General features: G+C 51.0%; 1 protein-coding gene across 1 annotated transcript; it reads right to left on the bottom strand.

Annotated features, from left to right (window-relative positions):
- Positions 1-1,073: 1,073 nt before the first annotated feature.
- GID8 (GID complex subunit 8 homolog) lies at positions 1,074-11,358 on the bottom strand. Its single transcript, XM_018559948.1, has 5 exons — positions 11,268-11,358; positions 6,795-6,917; positions 6,189-6,385; positions 5,109-5,306; positions 1,074-1,375 (listed from the first exon to the last, which is right to left on the bottom strand). Exons 2-5 carry the CDS (start codon positions 6,910-6,912, stop codon positions 1,202-1,204), a joined length of 687 nt encoding a protein of 228 aa, XP_018415450.1. The 5' UTR covers positions 6,913-6,917; positions 11,268-11,358; the 3' UTR covers positions 1,074-1,201.
- Between the last annotated feature and the right edge of the window lie 597 nt (positions 11,359-11,955).

Genomic DNA, 11,955 nt, shown 5'->3' with positions numbered 1-11,955 from the left:
GGGGTGGGGGGGGGGGGGGGCGCGCGGTAAGTGGACCTTACATGACCACAGGGCTCTGCTGTTCAACGCACACACAGGAGCAAGTAGAAAACGAAGGGTTAGCAATAGATTCCTATCGCTGCATGTGTCTCCTTTAAAAGATTCCCCTCACTTCCTGCCCTGGTGACCCCCCCCGTGTGTCAGAATGCAACATGGAAGCTCCGTGACCATTAAAGCTTATAAATCACAAGTGTCTGAAGACACAACCAGTTGGTCTGCGCCTTCTCCCAATCACGGATGGATCTGTTTGGTTGTTATATGAGCACCTTCTCCCAACCACGGATGGATCTGATTGGTTGCCATATGAGATAAACTAGTATAGTAACCATCTAGCCGTTTCCTCTATCTCTCCATTGTGTCTCCATACTCCATGCCACCCATTATGAGGGCCTCCCACCATCCCTGCTGCACTTTCTACCCATTTTAGATTAGGGGGGATTTAATAGAAGGAGCCGGGACGTACAAAAGGTGGGCGGCACCCAAAACTCCCAGGTGTGCAGGAACAGAGTCAGGAATTGCGCTTGGGGGATCTCACTGTTGCTGCATCTAAGACAAATAAGAAGGAAGTTGCTGATTCAGCCCGTTCACCTACAACTAAAATAACACTTTTGGGTGGACTGACCCTTTAACTATTCTAGGGCTGGATTGTAGCCAATGGAAGGCCGCCGTGAACCATAACTTTATGCCTACTATAATAAGGACTAATGATAAGAAAGATGGGGACGGCCTGCCAACAGAAGCCACACTCTATATATACAGTACATCTCTCTGTGATAAAAAAGGGATAAATAAATATAGATTTAGTAGATCCTCACACTATCTGTGCTGCGGGTTGAATATTCTCTGTAGAGAAGACATATTCCTCTGCTCGGCGGAATACACTTCATGTCGTTGGGTCTTCCCTTCGGTGACGGGACCCAACCTGACCCTAGAACTAGTATAAAACACCCAAAAAATAAGCCGTTTGACTTCTTTCTTTTTTTTTTCCCCGCAAAAATCTTCTTCGTTGGACCCTTGTTCCTGCAAACAGGAAGTGATGTCAGAGACCCCAAAAAACAAAAACAAAACAGGAAGTGTCCAGGTTGGCATACTGATAGAAAACGTTGCAGTCACAGACTGATGGTGCAGGAGGTTTTGCGAGGGATGCGGGCCCTTCTGTCTGTTACTTGGGGTCCTCTACCGTTCCTTTGCTGAGGTCGGCCATCTTGGGGTATTTGACTTTCTTTTGATCTAGCTCGTTCTGAGCCCAGAGGAGGAGTTTGAGCAGTTTGGCCAACTTGGGCGTGGACTCGCGGTTCTCGTAGTCTAGCACGGCCTGGTTGACTTCGCTCCACACCTGGAAGGATGCAAATCGGTAAAATGTGACGCTGAATGTGTTTACAGGCAATATGCTTTCAGAGAGTTACATTTCCCAGCCAATCAGGAAGCCGGGAGGCGGGTCATTAGTCGCCGCATGGCTTCCTGATTAGCCAGAGAGCCGGCTTCCCAGCCAATCAGCATGAAGCCAGCTTCCTGATTGCCTGGGAAGCTGGCTCCATGTTCCACTACAGCACTGCCGGTCAGAGGAAATCTTCCTCTGACCAGAAGTCCCGGTATCAGGGAAGGTATCAGAGCATTAGGCGAGTACTCGCCCAACTACTCAGTATCAGCAGCGATACTGGTATCGGTATTGGTGCATCCCTACAATTTAGTTGAGGGACATCCATAGCCTTTTTGCCGCGGCAAGGAGGAGGGCTGTTTCAGGATGGTGCACAATCAAAGGGAGGGAGGGGGATGCTAGTGGAGGGTGACGCCATTAAGAGCTGGATGGGGAGATGTGTAAAGGCTCTGCATCTTCCTGCCAAGCTCTCCGCAACCTGTGATGTTCTAGCCGGTGTGCCACCGGGCTCCTGGCATTCAGTAACATCACTGGTTGGCAGGAGCTTGGCAGGACTCCGCCAAGCGCATCACAGGCTGCTAAGACCTGGGTGAAGAGATGTGTATGGCCCTTATACATCTGCTGACCAAGCTCCTAGCAACCTGGGACGCTCATGCCAAAAAGGGGGCAGCAAGGACACTGCAAACATTGTGCAGCAGAGTGGCCAAGTTGCTCCGCCTGCCGCCCCCTTCCGCACATAAGGTAGCCTCGGGCTACCTTATCATAGGGAAGGCCCAGCGTGCAATAAACAAACAGTGAAGCAATAACCTGATCTGGAGGGTGGCAGCTGGCCCTTTAAGAGATGGTAACCCTGGAGGTGTTACATGGGCTTCCTGATCATGTGTTTACTGTCACAGCCTGTCCTACCCATTCCTGATCATTGCTAGGTGACAGGAAGCTGTCGGTGACATTGTGGTCACAGTGCTGCAACTGAGCGCGCTCCCAGCTCAACACAGCAATGCCAGTGGTATACAGTATATGCTATGAGGGACTGACACACCTGGCGACAGGCTTTAATATCCATAAAGACCAGACACCACCTTGGCAAGGCTTGGCCCTACTCCATTATTAGAGGGAAAGACAATACCGAGACTACACAGAGAGGTGCAATGAGCACGCCCACGGTGTTTTTTGTTGCACGCTAAGCTTTGTCATCAGCTCACAATGACCTCGACAAGGCAATGACTGCTGGAAATGTCACACAGATGTTTGCATTGTCTCCGGTGCTGAACCAAGTTACAGGTGTATCGCTAAAAGGCGGCTGGAGAACATATGCAGTGTCCCGGTTTATTTTTTCCAATTGAGAAGGATTTAGGTTATTTTGGAATAATGAGAAACATTAGAGATGCACTGATTCCGATACTAGTATCAGTGCCGATACCGAGTATTTGGGCGAATACTCGTACCCGCCCAAATGCTTCCGATGCTGGAACTTCTGGTATCAGGAAGCCGGGCAGCGAGTCATTACACGCTGCCCGGCTTCCTGATTGGCCGGGAAGCCGTCTCTATGCTCCCTCGTCACCAGGAAGCATGGAGCCGGATTCCCAGGCCAATCAGGAAGCCTGGCGCCGTGTAATGACTCGCCGCCCGGCTTCCTGATTGGTCAGAAAGCTGGCTCCATGCTTCCTCCTCACCTGGTGACGAGTGCGCATAGAGACGGCGTCCCGGCTAATTTGGGAAGCTGGGCGGCGAGTCATTACACACCGCCCGGCTTCCTTAATGGGACTTCCGGTTTCGTCAAGTCCCAAAAAAAGAACATCGGTACTCGATACCAAAAAACTGGTATGGGTGCATTCCTAGCAAACATATTCATTACATCTCTGCAGTGCATGCACATTTCCCCATATGCTATCCCTTTAAAAAGATGCAAGTACAAAAAAAAAAAGCCTGCCGATCTTCCAGAAATCTAGAGCGCTCCTAACTTCCTAAAGGGAGCTTCCCTCCACCAGACATTGACTGATGCCTCTCCTCCGGACAGAGGAATCCTGGACAACTGACCAGTCTGGAGAAGGACTTCCTATAAAAGTGTATTTGGTGATGCAATTCATGTTCCTGGTGGTCTAAGGCTGGCAGTGACAATGACATTACATGCACTGCTGAAGCCTTAAGGTGCCTATACACTGCTCGATTCTCGTACGAGAATCGGGCGAAATCCCGCGATCGTACGAGAATCGAGCAGTGTGAACGAAGACGTGCGACCGTTTCTACTGTACGGTCGCACGTCTTTTGTCGAACCAACATGCTCGAAAACCCGCCGAGAATCGTACGATTGTCGGCGGGTTTCTAGCCTGCTCGTCCGATAGCTGCGGAACGGGCCGGTGTGCGCACGCGCACACTGCCCGTTCTGCATTGCGGTCAGCGGAAGCCCGCCCCTCAGCAGGGTGGGCTTTCGATGATCGCAAGTCCGATCTGCCCGTCCAAGTTGGGCAGATGGTACGAGCTTTCAATAAGCATACGGCCATCGCAAGACAAAAGTCTTGCGATGGTCGTAAGGTGTATGGGCACCTTTAGACTGGGAGGACACTGACCGAGCAGCTTTACATATAGAGCCAGTGTTTACTTTGATTCTCATTTCCTGTGCTGCCCCCTGCTGGCTGAAGAGCAGTGTATAGGTAGATGGCATATAACAAGGTCAACCTGCCATTGACTTCTACTTGCTCAGCTGTCATGCTGGCCCCTGATTGGAGTCTCGCACCTTTTCCTTTTAAGGCCTGGTTCCCACCTAGGCGTATTGCATATGCGCGGTTGTTGCACGTTTTTTTTACCGCGATTCGCAGTAAAAAAATTGTGCGACAAACGCGCGTTTCCAAGGGCTAATTGGCTGTGTCCCAATGGAAACGCGCAACAAAAAAGGCCCAAAGTAGTACATGTACCTTTTCAGGCGTGGGCCGTTTTGTAGCGCGTTAAGGACAGGCTGAAATACGCCAAGGTGGGAACCAGACCCATTGAATACAATGGGATTTAGATGTTTGAGCGTTTTGTAGAGCGTTCGTCGAGCGTAGAACGCGCTACAAAACGTTCAGGTGTGAACGAGGCCTTAAGGTTGAATTCACAAGGTTCCGTGCAAATGCAGCGGGTGTGGGATTTAATTGTAAATGGGCCCTTATAAACCTGCATTTAATGTGCATGAAGCGCCTGCACACGATGCCACCTGCTGAGGCTCATCTGGGCACACCACTGAAAAGCCACTTTCAGAGGTGCCTATAGAGCAGGGGTGGGACAACTCAAGGTGTGCTTTGACTGCAAATCCCATAATGCCGCTGCCTCTGGGAGTTATGCCTGTAATTGTCAGACTTGCAATGCCTCATGGGACTTGTAGTTCCACAACAGCTGGAGGACCAGAGTTGCATAGCCCTGCTATAGAGCTTTTACCAGTCCCTGCTCCACTGGATAAACCAGCGGCTGCTGGTATTTAGGAAGCTGGACTCCATCTAATGTCTATGGGCAGCCTTTCTCCCTCTTTCCCAATGATCTATAACAGGTAGGGCTTAGAAAACCTACCCTGTGTAGTCACATGGCTCCAGGGCCATCAGACTACCCCATGCTATGTATACCTATGGCTAAGCTAACCAAAAAACGCCAATCAGATCCCAAAGGAACTCTTTACTGTAATGTGTACTGACAATGCAGAGCCACTGCCAGCGGGACGTACCTTCTGTCTTTGCATCATGTTAAGTAGGTCACCAAATGGAGAGTCCTCGGGGTTATCAAATGCCAGCAGTGCCAGTGTCCTCTCCATCTCCGTCAGACATTCCCGGCTCTCCTCCCCCTGCTCGGCCAGCTGGGTCTGGGCAAACTCCAAGGCCGCTTCCGTCTCCCGCTGCCTGATCAGCTCTATGAGATGTTGTTGCTTAACAAACAAGAAGAAAGACAATTGACCTCTGCACAGAATTCCGCCCCATTACCCAGAATGCTCTGCTCTGAGGGCACACAACATGAGTCCTCCCAAGCCAAGTTGTAGTTCTGCGACAGAATACACAGTCGTACAATACATTAGACTGTAACAAACCCCCTATCAGCAAGGCTGGGGAGGAGCAGAGGGTCCCCCATCAGGTCATGTGCCATGGAAGAGGGGAGGGAGCATCTCTTTCTTCAGCTCAGCCCTGTAGATAACACTGGAAGATAGTGGTCCTCCCAGTGTAATCACTGGAACTCAGCAGGCAGTGTGACAGCCACCCTCTCACCTTTGTAGCTGCAGGCACTGTGGAGTAATTCATCCACAAATTTCACAGCAGAGGTACTGAAGTTATCTCTCAGTTGCTCCCCTTCTCAAAACACCTGGCCTGTGAGTTCTTAGAGCTTTGAAGCCTGGTGGGTAGAGTCACTGCTAGGAGAGAGGAGGAACTGAGCTGCGGTGTCACTGCTAGGAGAGAGGAGGAACTGAGCTGCGGTGTCACTGCTAGGAGAGAGGAGGAACTGAGCTGCTGTGTCACTGCTAGGAGAGAGGAGGAACTGAGCTGCCGTGTCACTGCTAGGAGGGGGGAGGAACTGAGCTGCTTTGTCACTGCTAGGAGAGAGGAGGAGCTGAGGTGTCTCTGCTAGGAGGGGGGAGGAACTGAGCTGCCGTGTCACTGCTAGGAGGGGGGAGGAACTGAGCTGCCGTGTCACTGCTAGGAGAGAGGAGGAAAGGATGCTGAAAGGCTGAGAGAATGACTTCTGCTGTAAACATTGAAGATGAATTGCTCCGCAGTGCCTACAGCTACAGAGGTTTGCATGCAGTCCCGAGTCTGACCTGTAGGTGGAAATAGAGGTAGCGGTGAGTGTCCAGGAGCTCCGGGTGCAGAGAGTTTATCAGAGCGATGGCTTCCTGAATCTGCCCTTTGAGGATCATCTCCCGAATCTTTATCCTTTCATCCAGGCTCTCCAAATCCACACTCGGCTCGATTCCAGACTCCAAACGAAACTTCTCGGCCGCTTCCTTAAATCCTTCTGGAGGGAGAGAAAGAATAAACAAAATCAAATGTACCCATCACCTATATACATAGTTGTAACTGTTCAGTGAACAGGCTGGAAAAACCAGTGTCACTGTACCAGAGCTCCAACTGGGAGAGGGAAGGTGCCAATCAGTTCATGTGCTAACAAAGAGCATGCGGATAGGAGCAGAGAGCAGAGTGACAGATAAATGAGCTCAACAGTCTGCTGCTGCTCCTCCACCTTTCACTGTCCAGTCACAGGCTGGGGGCGGGTTCAGCACCACCTAGGCTTTGAATATCGCTGCCCATCAGACTGAGGACATCTAGTGTCAGAACATAAGTACTGCAAGCGACAGCTGCATAATAAAAGGTAAACACTGCAGCACAGGCTGTTATTTCATCATTTCATGGTCTTCACTGCTCACCTGTCACCAGGTAGTTCATGATGAGTCGGTTCATATCCGCCCTCTGGATGTGCAAGTTATTTAATTTTTCCATCCATTCGTCCTTTGTGATCTCCTCGGGCTTCTCTGAGTAGCTCATTCTCGCTGTTCGCAGGAAATAAAAGGAAATACGTCAGAGCTCGGGGTTCAGGTGAGAGTGCGATACTGCTGCAGAGTCACTACGCCAGGGGGAGGCAACCTCGGCTCCCCGGCGGTGGTGAAACTACAATTTTCTAAAGTAGTCCCCCCAGGAGGTATAATATATGCTGCTCAGAACTCAGGCTGCAATACTCACCGCCCCTAGAACCCCAATACACAGTACACAGGGAGTTCTAGGACCCCAATAGACAGTACACAGGGAGCTCTATAGACAGTACACAGGGAGTTCTAGGACCCCTATAGACAGTACACAGGGACCCCAATAGACAGTACACAGGGACCCCAATAGACAGTACACAGGGAGTTCTAGGACCCCAATAGACAGTACATAGGGAGTTCTAGGACCCCAATAGACAGTACACAGGGAGCTATATAGACAGTACACAGGGAGTTCTAGGACCCCAGTAGACAGTGCACGGGGAGCTCGAGGACCCCAATAGACAGTGAACGGGGAGCTCTATAGACAGTACACAGGGAGTTCTAGTACCCCAATACACAGTACACAGGGAGCTTTATAGACAGTACACCGGGAGTTCTAGGACTCCAATAGACAGTACACAGGGAGTTATAGGACCCCAATAGACAGTACACAGGGAGTTCTAGGACCCCAATAGACAGTACACAGGGAGCTCTATAGACAGTACACAGGGAGTTCTAGGACCCCTATAAACAGTACACTGGGAGCTCTATAGACAGTACACAGGGAGTTCTAGGACCCCAATAGACAGTACACAGGGAGCTCTATAGACAGTACACAGGGAGTTCTAGGACCCCTATAGACAGTACGCAGAGAGCTCTATAGACAGTACACAGGGAGCTCTAGGACCCCAATAGACAGTGCACGGGGAGCTCTAGGACCCCAATAGACAGTGCACGGGGAGCTCCATAGACGGTGCACGGGGAGCTCTAGGACCCCTATGGACGGTACAACTGGAGCAGACCGAATCCAGAGCACCTGTACATGACAACCAATCAGATTCTATATTTCATTTTCAAACCTTAACTGAACAAACTGAAGAGAGAAGCTGAATGGCAGCCATGACCTGGATTCTGTCTACTTTAGTTGTGATAAATTCCCCCCAGAGACCTCTAGGACACATATAGACAGTACACAGGGAGCTCTGGAAGCCTATAGACAGTACACGGGGATCTCTGGGAGCCTATAGACAGGACACAGGGAGCTCTGGAAGCCTATAGACAGTACACGGGGATCTCTGGGAGCCTATAGACAGGACACAGGGAGCTCTGGAAGCCTATAGACAGTACACGGGGATCTCTGGGAGCCTATAGACAGGACACGGGGATCTCTGGGAGCCTATAGACAGGACACGGGGAGCTCTGGGAGCCTATAGACAGGACACGGGGAGCTCTGGGAGCCTATAGACAGGACACGGGGAGCTCTGGGAGCCTATAGACAGGACACGGGGAGCTCTGGGAGCCTATAGACAGGACACGGGGAGCTCTGGGAGCCTATAGACAGGACACGGGGAGCTCTGGGAGCCTATAGACAGGACACGGGGAGCTCTGGGAGCCTATAGACAGGACACGGGGAGCTCTGGGAGCCTATAGACAGGACACGGGGAGCTCTGGGAGCCTATAGACAGGACACAGGGAGCTCTGGGAGCCTATAGACAGGACACAGGGAGCTCTGGGAGCCTATAGACAGTACACAGGAACATCTGGGACTAGGGCTGCAATCAACTAATCGATTCATTGATATTGAGAATAGTTGTCAACTATTCTCATTGTGGATTGGTTGGTGGGATCCCCTCGCTCTCCCCGTCACGCTGGAAGGAGGGCACAGCAAGCAGTGGGCAGGAGCGATAGACAGCCTGCTATTGGCTATGGCAATTTGAAATGGCCAATAGCAGGCTGGCTATTGCACCCGCCCACTCCCTGCTGTATTTACATTCAGCTGCCGTCTGTGGAACCTTGCCAGGGGCAGCCGTCATTCCCGGGCTGAAGACATGCACGATATTCGAATAATTAGAATATCGTGCAAAAGTTCATTTATTTCACTAATGCAACTTAAAAGGTGAAACTAATATATGAGATAGACTCATTACATGCAAAGCAAGATAGTTCAAGCCGTGATTTGTCATCATTGTGATGATTATGGCTTACAGCTCATGAAAACCCCAAATCCACAATCTCAGAAAATGAGAATATTGTGAAAAGGTGCAATATTCTCGGCTCAAAGTGTCCCACTCTAATCAGCTAATGAAGCCATAACACCTGCAAAGGGTTCCTGAGCCTTTAAATCAGGGGTCTCAAACCTCAGGCCCTCCAGCTGTGGTGAAACTACAAATCCCATGATGCATCTCTCTTCGGGAGTCGTGGCTGTGAGAATCTTGCAATGCCTCATGAGATGTGTAGTTCCACCACAGCTGGAGGGCCGGAGGTTTGAGACCCCTGCTTTAAATGGTCTCTCGGTCTGGTTCAGTAGGAATCAGAATCATGGGAAAGACTGCTGACCTGACAACCATCATTGACACTATCCATAAGGAGGGAAAGCCTCAAAAGGTCATTGCAAAAGAATTTGGATGTCCCCAAAGTGCCTTTGCATTAGTGAAATAAATGAACTTTTGCACTATATTCTAATTATTCCAGTTTCACCTGTATGCAGCGTCATGTGACCACACTACAATTAACAAAACATTATAAAAGCGGGGAAAAAAAAGTCATTTTGTGCTGCGGGGGAGGCGCGTTACGGAGCCATTCATTTCAATGACACCTCAATCGCATTGCAGTGCGATTGCAAACAGTTGTGCGTGCCGATTTATTCTGAAGAGGACTTTATGTTTGTAACACTCCATGCGTCTATTTTATTTTACATGAAGGACGAGAATTATTTCATGTTTGTTATCCGATTAATCGAAAATATAATCGGCCAACTAAACGATTACAAAATATCCATTACATGTAGCCCTATCCGGGACCCCTACAGGCGGGACACAGGGACCCCTACAGGCGGGACACAGGGACCCCTACAGGCGGGACGCAGGGACCCCTACAGGCGGGACGCAGGGACCCCTACAGGCGGACAGGCGGGACCCCTACAGGCGGGACACAGGGACCCCTACAGGCGGGACACAGGGACCTCTAGATCCCTCATAGACAGTACACAGGGACCTCCAGGACCCCCATAGACGGTACACAGGAACCTCCAGGACCCCCGTAGACGGGGCACAGGGACCTCTATAGACAGGACACAGGGACCTCTAGGACCCCTATAGACGGTAGACAGGGACCTCTAGGACCCCCGTAGACGGTACACAGGGACCTCTAGGACCCCTATAGACAGGACACAGGGACCTCCAAGACCCCTATAGACAGGACACAGGGACCTCCAAGACCCCTATAGACAGGACACAGGGACCTCCAAGACCCCTATAGACAGGACACAGGGACCTCCAAGACCCCTATAGACAGGACACAGGGACCTCCAAGACCCCTATAGACAGGACACAGGGACCTCCAAGACCCCTATAGACAGGACACAGGGACCTCCAAGACCCCTATAGACAGGACACAGGGACCTCCAAGACCCCTATAGACAGGACACAGGGACCTCCAAGACCCCTATAGACAGGACACAGGGACCTCCAAGACCCCTATAGACAGGACACAGGGACCTCCAAGACCCCTATAGACAGGACACAGGGACCTCCAATACCCCTATAGACAGGACACAGGGACCTCCAATACCCCTATAGACAGGACACAGGGACCTCCAAGACCCCTATAGACAGGACACAGGGACCTCCAATACCCCTATAGACAGGACACAGGGACCTCCAATACCCCTATAGACAGGACACAGGGACCTCTAGGACCCCTATAGACAGGACACAGGAACCTCTAGGACCCTTATAGACAGGACACAGGGACCTCCAAGACCCCTATAGACAGGACACAGGGACCTCTATAGAGAGTACACAGGGACCTCTAGGACCCCTGTAGACAGTACACAGGGACCTCTAGGACCCCTGTAGACAGGACACAGGGACCTCTAGGACCCCTGTAGACAGGACACAGGGACCTCTAGGATCGCTATAGACAGTACACAGGGACGTCTAGGACAGCTATAGACAGTACACAGGGACCTCTATAGTCCCATTCCAGGTCCCAAGCAGTACACAGCTGGCGGACTCCCAGGCTGGGGGAGGTCGGGGTCTGGCAGGCCGGATGTAAACAAGGGCAAATATCAGTGATATCCGCCAGCTGCAACTGCCCGGGCGGTAACAGGGCGGACGAATGGACCGGGGAAGCAGGGCCCGGATCCCGGACACTTACCGAACTTCCGGCGCTGATGTCACTGTGGCACCGAGAACCCAGCGCTGGTCACGTGACAGGGTCTGCGAGCACCGAGCACGTGACCAGCGCGGAGGGGAGGACAGCGTGGCTCGGGCGCGCATGCGCAGCTCCGTGTTTTGTTTGTGCAGCTGCTACGCTGAGGGATGGCCGATGTCTGCGGATTTGTTCAGGTTTGTTACATTGTTTTGTTGTATCATACAATGCATCTGCTATAACCTTGTGTGACCCCCATTCATCTTTAACATGGCAATGTCGTTTTTTTTTTATCTTATGAAATCTACAGCTTTTATTAAATGAATACCTGGTAATCCTGCCATAGAGGTCCTTGTTCAGGCACTTCCTGTTGTAGGATGACAACCCTCCTATCCCTGTTTCCCAAATGTGCACTTGTGTTGTCACCCTGTCATATGGGCTTCCAATGGAGACTTCAAACTGTTATTTCCTGTTATCTAGGGTCACCTCCCCTGGACATCTGTAGTCACCAGAAGATGTTCTACATCTATATAGTATCAACATACTGTACCTCTATACTACCTCCTGTCTATGTTCCAGGTAAGTGTACTCGTATACCTCCTGCCTCTGTAGAACCACAAGTCCCAGCATGCTGTGCCCCCATATTTCCTGTCTGTAGAACCACAAGTCTCAGCATGCTGTACCCCCATATTTC

The sequence above is a fragment of the Nanorana parkeri genome, unplaced genomic scaffold (assembly GCF_000935625.1).
Source record: "Nanorana parkeri isolate BGI_ZX_2015 unplaced genomic scaffold, ASM93562v1 scaffold17, whole genome shotgun sequence".
In the NCBI taxonomy this organism is placed as follows: Eukaryota; Metazoa; Chordata; class Amphibia; order Anura; family Dicroglossidae; genus Nanorana; species Nanorana parkeri.
Note: the sequence above shows the minus strand (reverse complement) of the source record. Positions and strands in the feature narration are given on the sequence as shown.